Genomic DNA, 15,073 nt, shown 5'->3' with positions numbered 1-15,073 from the left:
CAGGTTGGTGGGAAGGTGTTGAGGTCTGTGGGAAAGCTTTGGGTCTGTTGTGAGACTAGGAAGAAAGGAGGGGTCTGACCAAATGACAACAATTACTTTGAAACAGAGATGTAAGGGGATAGGGAAATTAGATGAATGGAAATGGAACAACCAGAATGGAAATATTGTGAATGTTCATGCATTGTGAAAAACATAACCAATGTCACTGAACTATTTGTATAGAAATTGTTGAATGGGAACCTAAACTGCTGTGTAAGCCTTCACCAAAAACACAATGAAATTTTTTTTTTTTTACAGAAAAAGAAAGAAAAATGGGGGGTCTCTTCAAGGGCAGATTGCCCAAAAAGCAAGGTGAACACAGGCTTACTTGTGCTTACTTACTAATCTGTATAGATTATCTTGCTCATTGGGCACAATGTCCCTGTCAGGGATTATAAATTTGAAAAGAGGATCTGATTCTGTAGGAAGGTGCTATGGGGTTGGGAAAGAGACAGATGTCAGCCATACCTAGAAGCAGAATCTTTGATGGCTGAAAAAATGTGAAATTGTTCACTACCGAGTAGTAAGTAAACACAAGCAAGCCTGTGGTTAACTTGCTTGTTGGGCAATCTGACACTGGGCCTGTTACTCTATTTTGCATTGTTTTCTGTGCTGATCTGTCTTGCACACTTCCCCCCCCTCACATATCTATTCCAATTGGTCAAGTAAAGCCTCAGACCCGTGAAATCAAGGACACGACCTGGGCTCCACATGTAGGTTCACGTTGGAGGGAAAGATGAGAGCAGCTACATGAGTCAAGCTGTGAATGAGTTTGTGAATTCAAGAAACTAGGAAAAGTAACTTGGAAAAACAGAAGCCTCTCCAACAATTCTTAGAACTTTGAGTCTAGGGGACAGGGTTTCCTGCCAAATATTGTGGGAGGGCTCCAGCCATCTTTACTGGAATAACAAAGTGCAGAGAGAGCCGACGTTTAGAAGCCCACATTTTGTCAGGAGGGAAGCGAGATGCAAGAGTAGGAAGAAGTGGCAAGTTGGACTACTTTTTACAAAAGTTGGTGATGGAGAAAGGGAAAGAGCATTGGTGGGCTGCCCAAGGGGAAGGTAGGGATGAGAGAATATGTTCTCTGAAGACAGGGGGTGCCAGCACTTAGTTATAGGTGGGAAGATGGAAGGAACCCATGAGTGAAGGGTTGCCCAGGACACTGTAGGATCAGCTTGGGGTAAGAATTTAAGATGTCTCTCAGCTCTGCACAACTGGGAATCCCTCTTCCTTATGAGCCAGTGATGGCCCACATGCAATCTAGTGCCCCTCTCAATCTGGGAGGAGGGCATTAGTCCTCCCTAATGCTACTCAAGTGGCCTGAGATTATTCTTCTGTCTTTATTTGTACTTGGCCTCCCTTCATCCTTCCAGCTAAAAACATCTTTCCAAACAAAGTCAGCCGTTGCTAAGTCTTTCAAGCCAAAACGAAGGAAGCAAATATAAAATACCTGTAGAGGGACTCTGGCTCCCGAGGCCATGTTGCAGAATGTGGAACTCTCTACCTCAGTGATAGGGCATTTACAAGGTGAGTCATCAACCCATAAAACCCCCACTCTAACCCTGGGGTGTGGCTGTTGGGGAAGGGCACTGGGACATTGCCAAAGCCTGCTTCTTTGGCTCAGAGAGTTGGAGCCTGCACTTCTTCTAGATTATAAATCATGACAATTTGGTTTCACCTTGGAAAGCTCATATAGGCCTACAGGCTCCAAATCATAATCCACTGGTGTGGTCAAGTGTGGTCCTGAGCTGAGTGTGGTTGGGAGCCCTACATGGCCACTAGGACAGGCTACAGCTGGCTTCTTGGTCAGGCCTGTGCAGGATGGCTGGATGACACCCAGGGAACTGAAGGATGCTCCCTCCCAGACTAGACTCAGCATTCCTTGGGGTCAAAGAGGAGGAAGGCCTTGGTACTGGGATGGCAAGCATTGTCTGGTTCCAAGAAGTTGTCTAAGGTTCTGGCTTCAAGAATATACCTCTGCTGAGGGTGTAACTGACCCATCTAAATAAAAAACTAAGCCAGTTCTCATCAAGTTGATTCCAACTCATGGTGACCCCATGTGTCACAGAGTAGAATTGCTCTATGAGGTTTTCTTGGCTCTGGTGGCACAGTGGTTAAAGCACTTGCTTGCTAACCTTTTGAGCCCACCAGCCACTCTGTGGGAGAAAGATGAAGAAGTCTGTTTCTGTAAAGATTTACAGCCTTAGAAACCCCCATAAAGGGGTTTCTCCCATAGGGTAGTTCTACTCTGTCCTATAGGAACACTATGAGTTAGAATTGACTCAATGGCAATGGATTGGGTTGGGTTTTTGGACTCTTTATGGGGAGAAGCCCTGGTGGTACAGTGGTTAAGCACTTGGCTGATAACGAAAGGTTGGCACTAGTCACTTTGTGGAAGAAAGATGAGGCAATCTGCCTCCGTAAAGATTTACAACTTTAAAGCCCCATGAGGCAGTTCTACTCTATCCAGCAGGGTTGGTATGATTCAGAATTTACTCAGTGGCAATGTTTTTTTTTTTTTTCCCCTGTTTTTCTTGACGTTAGTGTTTACGGAAGCAGATTGCCAGGCCTTTTCTTCTATGATATTGTTGGGTGAGTTAGAACCATCAAGAGGTTAGTAGATTGAGCACAAATTGTTTGCACCACCCAGGGACCTTACTGAGCTTATTTGGCTGCTCCAAATAAGTCTTACCTGTTGGCTTCTTCCTGTAGTCACACATCCCAGTCCTGTCTCTATTTATTAATTAAGGACTTCTATTAAAAGGCCACTCCTCGGAAGGAAGGTTGGGCAATCCTACTTCCGTAGTGATACTGCCTCGGAAACCCAAGGAGGGGTTGCTATGAGTCGGGGCCAACTCGACGGCACATAACAACAACAACAACAACATTAAAAGGCTAGTGCTAGCTCTCCCGGCCTCTCCCTAACCTAGACCCATGCAATGTTCTCCTGATGGATTGCTCTGGGTGCTGGGAGGCTCCAGCCCCACCCTTAGTGCTTCTTGCCCCACTTCCCCCTAATGTGAGCCCATTTCTGTGGCTGAGACCCAGGCTCACTGCTCAGAGGAAGGTTTGCTATTATAAAACAGCACAAACTCCATTTCATATGCATTTTCTAATTGAACAACCTTGAGAGGTAGCTATCATTTTCCCATAATACATATGAAGAAACTGATGACCCAACAGATTAAACAGCTTGTTCAAGGCTACACACCAAATGGGGGATCACAGCCACATGCCCAAACTACAAGGGGGCTGCTGGTCAGGATGGATTCCACCCAAGCCAGCCCAGATCTATAATTACAGGTTTCTACTAATCTTGATATCTTTCTCTTCAGTAAAGTTAAATTTAGGCAAAATTAAGAACAAAACTAGAAAGAATACTTAAATCAAGTAAAGCTCTTGAGATCAGGCCTCTCACCTTTCTTAAGTACTACATGTGTTTTTCACCATGTATTCTGATCTCAATCACCAACCTGAATGAGAATATCTTCATTTCATTCATTCAACAAATTGTGCATCTACTCTGAGCAGACCCTAGAGAGAAGGAGTGAACAAGATAGGCCAGATTCTAGCTCTCAGGGTTGAGTGCTGTTATGTGTTTAGAACCATGTTCTTTGCTCATCTAATCCCATTTTGCAGAAGAGGAAACTGAGGCATGGAGAGGTAACATGATTGCCCAAGGTCACACTAGTAGGTGACAGAACCCAGAGTGGAACTCAGGGCATCTAGTTCCAGAGCCCAAGCTCATAGTGTGTTCTGCTGCATCCCTGAGATTCTGAATTTATTATAAATCCCATTGTTGTCTTTTGGTTTTGGCCAGAAAATATTCTCCTTTGCTTCTTCCTTGAGCCAGAAAAAATCCCATGTCTTCCATCAAATTCTCTAGTCCCAGCCCTCCTACCAGCTGCCAGGGAGAACCAGCCCTGATCTATGGTCACCATTTGCATGTAGCCCACCAGGCAGGACACTGGGTCTTGGGTATCCCTTATGGCATGTGCACCTCAATAATCCCTATAACATCTCTATGTATTTGGTGTTATTTTCCCACTAAGCTGAGGAGAGAATGGAGGTCCAGAGAAGCTAAACATGCTGACAGGCCTATAATACGTCCCTTTTAGGTCTCTTCATCTTCCATCATCATATACCTTGTGGAGAGGTTCATTCTGTTTGGCCTAAAGCAGGGGTCACAAACTCAAATGCCCACAGAGGGCAGGCAGGTGGGCAATGAAACGAGTGACAATGGCCTGGGCAACTTACTGTAACATCATAGGAACTGGTGGGGACAGTGCCAATCAGAGTATCTGTCCCACTTGGTGGGGCAGCTGCAACTCTGCTTTAATCATTTGTGGCCCATGGGAACATGGTTCTGCTGCTGCCAATTCACCTCATTTGTCAAGAGAAGCAAGGCATCCAGATTTTTATGTGAACTCTCTTAACTTTTAAACAGTGCAAACTAATTTAAATGTTGCTTTAAATACCATATAAGTCAAACAAAACACATCTGGTGGCTGGATTTCACTTGCAGGGCCTCATTCTGTGACATTCAGTTTAAGGTTTGTAGAGAATATATGTTGTGCTCATTTAAAGAAGGTTCAATTTGGTATAAAATTTATCAATTCAAATATCTTTCTAACCACCATATAAACCAAACAAAAGAGTTTGGGTGGCTAGATTTAGCCAGCAGGGCCCCATTTTGTGATATCCAGTTCAAAGTTTTCAGGGGATATAAGTTTAGTTCATTTAAAGAGGGATGAATTTAGTGTAAAAGGAATTGGTGAAAATGAAGAAAAGCCTCTGACACTTTGGCCCATTTGTCAATGAATGCATTTTCCTTTGTTGCACTTGCTCTGAAGAAATACTTGTTCAACAGAAGAAAAGGGACCTTTACTGCTACCACCTCAAATCATTCAGGCCAATGCCATAGCACAGAAGTCTGCCCTAATCCCTCTTCTTTGCAGTGACCAGATTGGGCATACCACAGCCATAGAACAATACCAAGTTTCACATCATTCCAATGCGGGGCACCAGGAGCTGGACTCCAAGTAACCACTGCAAATTGAATACTTACTCATCTTGGTAGTCGGTGTCCTTTAGGGAGTAGACTATTTTCTCCTTCTTGTTTGGTGATGACCTGCTGTCAGCCAACACTGGTCTAAAATCTGAGCTAAGGATGGTTCAGCCCCCCAGTGGCTCTGGGGTAAGTGTCTAGATCCAAATGCCTTTCCAGCACTAACCACCTCTGGGACTGGCAATGAACTGGTTGGCATGGAGGGAAGGAGTGAAGGGTTGAGGGAGTCCTAGAGCCTTTGCTTTCTGGGAAAGAAGTGCTTACCAACAGTCCATTGGAGCCATGGACGGTGACACAGCGAGAGAACGTATGGTGGATGGAGAGCTCTTTTACATAGGTGGGTGGGTCATAGCCTCCCCTTTCATCCACGTCACCCGCAAGGTGGAAATGAATCGGGTACTGACCCACCAGCTGCTGTCCCATGTGCTTCAGCTCCACGCCCTCCAGGTGTGCCGCTTTGAACCCCAGCGCAAACTGGGAAAGGAGATATGAGAATTAGGAGTCAGTGAGGTGCTTCACATTCAAAATGGAAAAGGTCTTTTCCTCAAAGTGCTTCATTAATCCCCATCCCTGGTCCTCAGTGAATCAAAGGTATTCTCAAGAGTTAAGTAAGATGTCTGGCCCTTCTTATACCGTGGGAGACAAGCAAGGTACTATTCATGATAGGAGAAGCTGCAAGGTAATAATGCTTAGAATTGAGAGTCTGGAGGACCTGTGCAATAGCTGGTGTTTGCTTTGACCCTCCTTTCCTGCCTCTTAAAACACTGCATCTTACGAGGAAGGGATAATGCTGAACTAATCTGGGAAGAATCTGGAAAGAAGCATGCCCTAGAAGGGTTAGGGAATCCAGGTTAGGGTAGACCTTTGGGCAGTCAGAGCCATCATCTACCATCTGAGGCTCTCTCCTGGCAAAGGGAAGGCAGATGCTTAGCCCAGAAACTTTGTGAGACCTTGCATTATGGCAGTGGGCATGTAGAGTGGTGGGATGGGGCCTTGCTCAGTGAGCACCCACATGCTCAGATCACAGCACACCTGGCTTCATCTCTAGCTTGGTCAAGGAAACCACTTGACAACCCAAGAATATCTGCATTCTGGGAACTCACCACAAAAGCATAGTCTGAAAACAATTCTGAAGACTCTAGCTCAGCCAGCTTCTGCTAGGGAAGGATGATAGTCTTAGAGACATGTTAACCATTCCTTCAAAAAACAGGTGTCAACTGGCATGCTGACACCAGTAGTGGCTGCTTTAGAGAGCTGTGTTGAGGATGATTCTGAGGCCTAGCTTGAGTTCAGTGGAAAAGAGTGCTGTGATCACTCAGGAATTACTCTCAAGGATTGGAAAGGGGCTTGAAGCAGCTTGTATACCATATGCCTACTATTTTTGCTTGTCTCTCTAACCAGGCTCTGAACCAAGGGCAGTAATACCATCCCTTTCCCCACTCCATCCCCAGGAGATGACTGGAAGTATGTAGAAGTCTTTTTGGTGGTTACAATGACTGGGAAACACTACCAGAATTAATAAGCAAGGTCCAGGAATGGTGAAAATCCTGTAATACACACCTACATGGCAAATCATTATCTCGCCTAAAATGACACTAGGGACCCTATTATGAAACTGTAAGCTTCACTCCATCAGTCTCTTTAGTTAAATTACTGTAAGGACTTATCCCTAAACCATGTGATCTTTGCTTTGAGAGAATTGGTTTCACAGAACTGAAACATAATATTATGCTATCAGCTTTGATCCCAAGTCATTGAAAACAATGGCCATGTGAAGCACTTTGGGGTGTCTTATGCTATTCAAGATGCCAGATAGCGAGATGCTTTATAGAGAGATGCAAAAGAAATTCCTGTTTGAGTTTAATGCTAGGAAAAATTGAGCCCCAGTGACCTAGAATCATTTTTCTTTATTGCTAGTAAGAACTCTGAAGTCTTTCATGTCTCTGTCTTTTCCTTGACTCTCTATCAGGAAACTCACAGGTAAATTTAATGCTAGAACCTCTAATTCTTCTCTGTCTGCTGATCATCCTATCTTTACCTTAACAGATCAATTGGAAACATGACTTTTTTTGTGAGTTAAGTGCTTGTGCTTTTAGGAAGGAAACAGGGCTCAATAATGAAGGAAGGGAATGAAAGAAATGATTGGGGATGAAAGGCACAAAAGTAGAGTACAGTGGAGGGGGATCTATGTAGGAGATCTTGGATAGAGTGAGAGAACAATATGGAACAAAACTCAAAATCATTAAAAAAAAAAAAAAAAAGGAACCAGGCTTGCTGGTCTGATAGAGCCTGGTGGAACCCCTGAGACTATGGCCCCCAGCTACCCTTCAGGTCTGGAATTGAACCCACTCCTGTGGCTTCCAGCCAAACAAAAGGCAGGCATATGAGCTGAACATTTACATTAGGTAGATGTACTCCTTGGAGAATAGAATGGCTGTTTATGCACAGGGAGACAGCTCGGTGGGTAGGAGTGCATGGGATGGAAGGACACAGGGAAGAGGTAGCTATGGAGAGGAAGTGGGAGGGGAACTGTTGCATTGTGGGAGATTGCAATCAATGTTGTGAGACAAAGTGTATGTGAACTGCTGTATGGAAGATGAATTCGCTCTGTAAACTTACACAAAAATCACAATACTTTTTTTAAAAAAGAATAAATCATAAGTCTACTCTCAAAAAAACAAAGGTAGAGTGCAGGATGATGGGTACCAGATGGAGAGCTGTTTGCAATTGGCTCCATCACCTCTCTTGTCCCCAAGTATTGACAGGTGAGGTTACATGCTAACAGTAACACATAACTCTCCCCTAACTCCCAAAAGGTGCTCTTCTTTGGAGTTGAAAACCCCATTTCCTTCTTCCCCATCTCATCCCCTTCCAAGAATCTCACCCATAGGCTGGCATCAAGGAATTCTGGTTGGGTTGGAGCCAGTGTACTGTCTAATCATCCCTTACCATGGGTTGAGAGCCTCTGCCAGGCAGACTCATACCTTGATGTGGCCCCCAAAGGTATCAAAGTCAAAGAAGTTGCAGATATGGTTGCTGTATGGGTAGCATTCATCCTCCATCTCCCCCATCACCACAATGTTCCGGGTCAGGAGGCCAACCTCAGCCCGCATGTCCACACCATCGATCTCCTCCCCGATGTGCAGGTACATTGGTTTCCCTAGGGAAGAATGGCGGGAGAGTGGGAAATAACAGGTACTGTATGCCTACTGGGAGCCCTTGGGGGTACATATGGTTAATGTGTTCAGCTGCTAACTAAAAGACTGGAGGTTCAAGTCCACACAGAAGTGCCTCAGAAGAACTACTTGGTGATCTATTTCCAAAAAGTTGCCAACCCTAAGGAGCACAGATCAACTCTGACACACATGAGGTCATCATGAATTAGAATGGACTCAACAACTGCTTTTTCTTTGCTTTGCTTTGTTTGGCGTGCCCATTGTTCTCCAGGGCCCCTGCCAGAGGCTTTAACAGAAGCTGGTTATTCATCCCAACACCCTGTGGTCATGGTGGTCCTTAGACCCTCTTTATAGAAGAATAAAGCCTAGGAACTTCATCCATTTGAAATCATTTGCCTGAACATAGAGCCAGGATTAACAGCCACATATGTTTACATCTGAAGCCCACAGCAGAGACTGCTGACTGCCTCTCAATATCTATCTTCTCTCTTGCCTTTCAGAGCTAGAATCTCCTGAGTTTTAGGTAGGAGAACCCAGGGCAACTACATTTCCCAGCCTCCCCTGTAGTACTGTGTGCATATAGGATGTGAACACAAGTGCTCTGGGTAATCTCCAGGCTGGCCCTCCTTTTGCTCTCTCCTGGGGGCTGGAATGTGGATGGGCGTTGGTGGGCTGGTCTTGCCCATGTAGATGAGAGCCACATCCTAGAGATGGCAGAGCAAAGGAGAGAAGAAACCTGGCTCTGCGTGAACTCACAGAGCTCACACCCTAGATTCTTACAGAGATAAAATATAGCCACTTCTTTAAAGCAGTGAAAATTCATATTCTGTTAAGGCAACCAAATCCATATTGTCCTTTCCTCAATCTCAGGTAAAGTGTGTATCTCCATTCTGGGGCTCTGAAAAGAGCCAAATTGGAGCTTTGGTGCCCAGCACTGTGGCCGGGCTCTGGATACCTCAATGGTACCATATGGAAAGGAGGAAGAACTAGCACCCTACTCTGTACTGACCTCATCACCACCTTCCTTTCTCTTTCCAACCTGGATGAGAGGTTGCTCTCTCCCCTCATGACACAGACTACCTCCCTAAAAACCAAAAACATCAAACTAGGTTTTGCCAAGTCTATTCTGACTCTTGGTGACCCCATATGTGTCAGAGTAGAACTGACCTTTATAGGGTTTTCAGTGGCTGATTTTTTGGAATTAGCTCACCAGCTTCTCTTCTAAGGTGCCTGTGGGTGGATTCAAATTCCCAACCTTTGGTAAGTAGCCAAATGCTTGACTGTTTGCTCCATTCAGGAACTCCTCCACACCCCCTACATCTTCCAATTTTCTTTAACTCCTTAACTCCAATAGCTTGGCCCTTTGAGTAGCTTCATTTCTTTTCCCATTGGGATCCCTCATGTTCTGTTTTCAAACTTTTCTAGGCATTTCCATCCTTAAAAAAAGCTAACAAGCAAGAAAGCAAAAAGGTTTTGGGCAAAGAGCCTGATTCTGTAACCCTGCTCCAACTGTAGCCAGAGCTCTTGATTTTATCACCTCTGTTTTCCCTCTACTGTCCCCCTCTTTCACCTCCCTTAACACGGATTTCACCCCACTTAGTTTATTGCTAAATTCACTGCTATTTTTCCCTTCCAGTTTCTTCTTCCTTTGCCTATGCAGAAAAATGTACCTTCAGAAACATATAGGGTGACAAGAGTTTAAACTTTGGAATAGTCTTTGATATACAGGCCCAAATTTTGCCTCTACAACAATCCCAAATTCTTTTCTGGTATGGAGAGCTTAGCCTGGTTCTAAATTCAGCTTGTTCTGAGACTGCTGAGCTGGCTGGTAGGTGCTTTCTCTTCCATTTGAGGATGCAGTTACAGTGAGAAGCAATCCCTGTCTGAACCACACCACCTATACCACTTGACTTTTACATTTGACCTTAATGTATTGAGCAATGGAGCTCAAACCTCAACCTAGAGCCTCGCCAATGCCCACAGACAAAGGCTGTGGTTATAATTAGCCCTCCAGTATCATTCTCTGACAGTCACCTTGCCTTGACCTCTCGTCCCCAGGAAGGGCTGGCGCCCCTGCCCACCCAGTCACCTGGCACACATCCTGTGAGTCTGCTGTATTTCCAAGGATGTTTACTGTTAGGAAATTCTGCAGACCAGTGAGATGGTGGTTTCTTTGAAGCATCCTACTTCAAAATACCCACCATCCTTGTCAGTTTGTCATTCTGTGGTGACTTGTGTGTTGCTGTGATGCTGGAATCTATGCCAGCAGTATTTTAAATACCAGCAGGGCCACCCATGGTGGACTGGTTTTGGCAGAGTTCTCAGGCTACAACAGATTAGGAAGAAGAACCTGGCAATCTACTGCTGAATATTAGCCAATGAAAATCCTACGGATCACAATTGCCCAACTCACTTGCTTTTGATACATTATCAGATGACACACCATCACTGGAGGAGGACATCATGCTTGGTAGAGGGCCAAAGAGGGGTGAAAGACCCTTAGTGAGATGGATTGGCACAATAGCTGCCACAATCCACTCAAATATGTCAGTGATTGTGAGGATGATGCAGGACTGGGCAATGTTTTATTCTGTTGTACGTAAGGATGCCATGAATCCGAGTTGACTGATGGCTGCTCACATCAACAACTATTTAAGCTATAAATTAGTGCCTAGCAAAGCTGAGAAGACATCTTATTTGGAATCAGTATTAGTTTCCTACAGCTGCTCTAAGAAATTACCACAAAGTTAGTGGCTTGAAACAATATAGTTTCAATTCTCTTCCAGTTCTGCAAGACAGGCATCTACAATCAGATTCACTGGGCTAAAACGTCAAAGTGTCAGCAGGGCTACTTCCTTCTAAAGGTTCTAAGGGGGGTTCCTGACTCAGACTGTAGCTGGAATTCCTGTACCTTGGGCTCTTCCTCTATAAAATGGGGATAATAACAGCACATATTAAAGCACTCAGCTGCTAACCAAAAGGTTGCCAGTTTGAACCCGCCAGCTGCTCCATGGGAGAAAGATGTAGCAGTCTGCTTCTGTAAAGATCACAGCCTTGGAAACTCTATGGGGGCAATTCTACTCTTTTCTATAGGGTTACTATGAATTGGAATTGACTCAACAGCAATGGGTTTTGATAAGGTAGCTATGAAGCTAAATGGGTTAATCCATGGTACTTAGAACAGCACCTGGTATACAGCAGCACATAGTAGGAGGCTCATGTAACTGACCTGACTCCTACAGCTTTCACTGGCATTGACTTCAAGTTGAGACTGGAACCCAGGACTCCAACCACTGACTTCATGCCTGTGATGCTAGCAGTAGGTAGAAAGCAGGTTTGGCAACTTTCTTTGTTGCATGGGAGAATTGGCCAGGGTGTAACAGATTTACAGGTTGGTGGAGGAACTGTGTTTATCATGCCTCTGGGAGCTGAGTACATGTAATTCCAATTGACAGCTGCAAGAATTATTCTCCCACCTCGAAGCGAAGCCCCCTATCAGAGCCTTTAAGCATAACTTCACCAGCACCATCTCCTGTGGCCATTAGCTTATCTGTCCTGTGGCTACATTCACAGCCACTCCCAGACTATTATCCAAGGGAAACCCAGTGCCCCTCATTTCCCAGCATCCCATCCCATCTAAGGAGTCCACCCACTAGCCTCCACCCTCACTTCCTTCTTCAACATTGACACATGAAGGACAACCAGAGAAAAGCAGACTCAGGCAGGCCAGATCTTTCCCAAATTATCCAGAAGAATATTGGACAAAGGATGGGAGGAGCCTGGAAAGCAGAGAGACTTTTTTTTTTTTTTTTTAATGCAGTGGCCCCACAGAAAGCTTCAAACACCACCTCCCAGAGCCTTCTCTATATGGCAGGCACAGTACTAGGCACTCCAGGATGAAGAGAAGCATAACACCAAGGATCTTCCAATGGGATACACAGATACATATATTTATAGCTCCAATGCACTACTTGAGCAGCCACCACCCATCTGTTGTGGAGGCTTGTGCTTTGCTTTGATGATAGACAGATTTCATTGAAGCTTCCAGACTAAGATAGTTAGGAAGAAAGGCCAGGTGATCTACTGAAAATCAGCCAATGAAAACCTTATGGATCAGAATGGTGTGATCTGCAACTGATCATGGAGATGGTGCAAGCCTGAGTGGTATTCCATTGTGCATGCGGTCACCATGTGTTGGGGGCTGACTGTACTTCAACTAATAACAACCACATGTAGGTCAGACCATGTAGGGCCCAGTGATTCTGTGGTGGGGAGAGAAGGGTCTGCCTGTCTCAGGCCATGAGAGGTGCAAGGATAAGCCAGAGGGACTTAGGCTGGAGGGTCTTAGAAAGGTCATTTTAAATCACAGAGCACCCAACATCCTCCCTGCAGTCATCTTCAGGTTGAGATGTAGGGAACAGGGGCCATTATGGAGAAATGACAAAGTAGCATATGTAGCTTTGGAGCAGATAGCTAAGTTTCAGTCCTGGTTCAGATAGTGACTTCTTTGGCCTACACTAACCTCTGTCCACTAAATCTTTCTATGATGATATATATATATATAAAAAAACCAAACCAAACTCACTGCAATTGAGTCAGATCCAACTCTAGGTGACCCCTCCTTGGGTTTCCAAAGTGGTATCGCTACAGAAGTAGATTGTCCAATCTTCCTTCTGAGGAGTGGCTGGTGGGTTTGAACCATCAGCCTTCTGGTTAGCAGTCAAGTGCCTTAGGCACTACACCACCAGAGCTTCTGCTATGATGATAGACATGCCCTATTCTGTGCTGGCCAATATGGTAGCCACTAGCCATCTGTGACTAACTGAATACTTGAAATCTGGCTGAATTTTAATTTTATTAAGTCTCAATTACATTTATGTTTAAGTAGCCATACTTGATTGGTGGCTACTGTATTAGAAAGTATGCCCTCCCCCCCAAAAAAAAATCCAAATCCACTGCCATCGAGTCAATTCCAACTCATAATGACCCCCACTGGGTTTCTAAGATGGTAAATCTTTACAAAGTAGATTGCCCTATCTTCCTTCCACAAAGCAGCTGGTGGGTTTGAACTGCCAACCTTTTGATTGGCAGTCAAACGCCTTAGGCACTGCACCACTGGATTTTCTTATTATAAGTACAAGTCTAGACATTTTTCATGGACTTTGGTTTCCTCATCTGTGTCATAGAGAAAACAGAAGCAGTTACTATATTAGGTTATCATGAAGAATGAGTAAGATGATTTATGTAAAGTGACTGGCATATCATCGGAAACTCAATAAATGTTAATAATAATTTATAGGTGTGGGGGGGTGGTTACAGACCAAGCAGAAAGGTGATAATGGAAACAGGGCAGAAAATCGAGGGGCTCCCAGTTATGCTGTTGGAGGTGCTGGAGATCATACTGTGGTTGGCAAACCATTGAAAGAATTTTTTTTAGATGATTCTCATATTTTCTTTGTTACCATCTGTTTCCTATAGGAAAACCCTTAAAATGAGAAAAGACCTGCTTACTGGATTTTGAGGGAAGGAAGGAACGAGGATCCGGGGAGGCTGTGTCTGTCTCTGCAGCCAACCTAGAGAGGAGAACCTTGAGACAGTTGGGGTTGGGGGAAAAAAGTTATGAGAAAGAAAGAAGAAAGGTAGGGAGTCTTTGATCCACGTCAGTGGGAGGATCAAGAGCAGGGATGGGCTTAGGGCTCAGCAGGAGAAGTATGAGCCTTTCTCAGACAGATAGGGAGGCAGACACACACACCCACATCCCTAAAAACACCCTAAAACAAACCAGTTACTGTTGAGTCCTTGAATGCCACAGGGTTTTCGTGGCTGTGACTTTCCAGAAGTAGATCACCAAACCTTTCTTCCAGGTAGGTTTGAACTGCCAGCCTTTTGGTTAATAGTCAAGTGCTTAACCATTTGTGTCACCCAAGGATGCCTAGGGCTTTTCTGTAACTGTCCACCAGAAGGTACTTTTTTCACGTGGGCTTTAAAGCTTCTAAGCAAAGTGAAGTGGATGGTCTACTCTGAGTCTTTAAGGGCCTTGGGGTGAGGGGTGGTGGAGATACAGACACAGGCAGTGTTAGACCGATAGAGTTTGGAGGGTCCTGAGGGGATTCCAGCATCTTCCCCACTTGTCCCTTCCTCCCTTGATCCTCAGGGTCCAGATGCAGCCCTGACTCATTCTCTATCCAGCCTCATGAGGGCTTAAGAAGCAGCTTGACCAGTGCTTTTAGTTCCAAAAATAATTGATATTTCATATCATATTTTGGATATGCTTTCTCAATCTATAGTCCTTCTCCAACCCCAAATTCTAATTATAGCTCCTGTGATGGTGGTGTTAGTTGTTATTTAGTAATTTTCTCAAAAAAAGTAGATTGACTGGCTGCAAAATATGTAAAATTTAACCATTGGCTTCTGGGTTATGCCTCTTACTTCCATCTTTATGCTTTGTGGCTAAATTATTACATCCAAGAACAATAATGAGGAGCTCTGGTGGCACAGTGCCTAAGGCATCTGACTGCTAACAATAAGGTTAGAAGTTCAAACCCACCAGCTACTCTGCAGAAGGAAGATAGGGCAATCTACTTCCATAAAGATTTACAGTCTTGGAAAACCCAGTGCAAGAGTTGGAACCAACTCGATGGCAGTGAGTTTTTATTTATTTATTTTTATTGAGCATTTACTATGTGCCAGACCTGTTTTTTTTTTTTTTTTTTTTTTTAAGGATTTGGGTGAAGATTTACAGAGTAAATTCACTTTTCATACAGCAGTTCACATATACTTTGTCTCATGT

At 44.4% G+C, this 15,073-nt stretch overlaps 1 protein-coding gene across 1 annotated transcript in view; it reads right to left on the bottom strand.

The window, feature by feature from the left end:
• LOC103200570 (cell migration inducing hyaluronidase 1) overlaps positions 1-15,073 on the bottom strand; it is an 81,542-nt gene that overhangs the window by 38,490 nt on the left and 27,979 nt on the right. Inside the window, exons 11-12 of the mRNA XM_007945089.2 lie at positions 8,092-8,267; positions 5,372-5,581 (exon numbers count right to left, since the gene is read on the bottom strand). Coding sequence (XP_007943280.1) covers positions 5,372-5,581; positions 8,092-8,267 — 386 coding nt within the window. The remainder of the gene's footprint in view (positions 1-5,371; positions 5,582-8,091; positions 8,268-15,073) is intronic.

The sequence above is a fragment of the Orycteropus afer genome, unplaced genomic scaffold, assembly GCF_000298275.1.
Source record: "Orycteropus afer afer isolate SDZICR_OR568_19922 unplaced genomic scaffold, OryAfe1.0 scaffold00132, whole genome shotgun sequence".
NCBI lineage: Eukaryota > Metazoa > Chordata > Mammalia > Tubulidentata > Orycteropodidae > Orycteropus > Orycteropus afer.
This window is presented reverse-complemented; position numbering and strand designations above follow the sequence as displayed.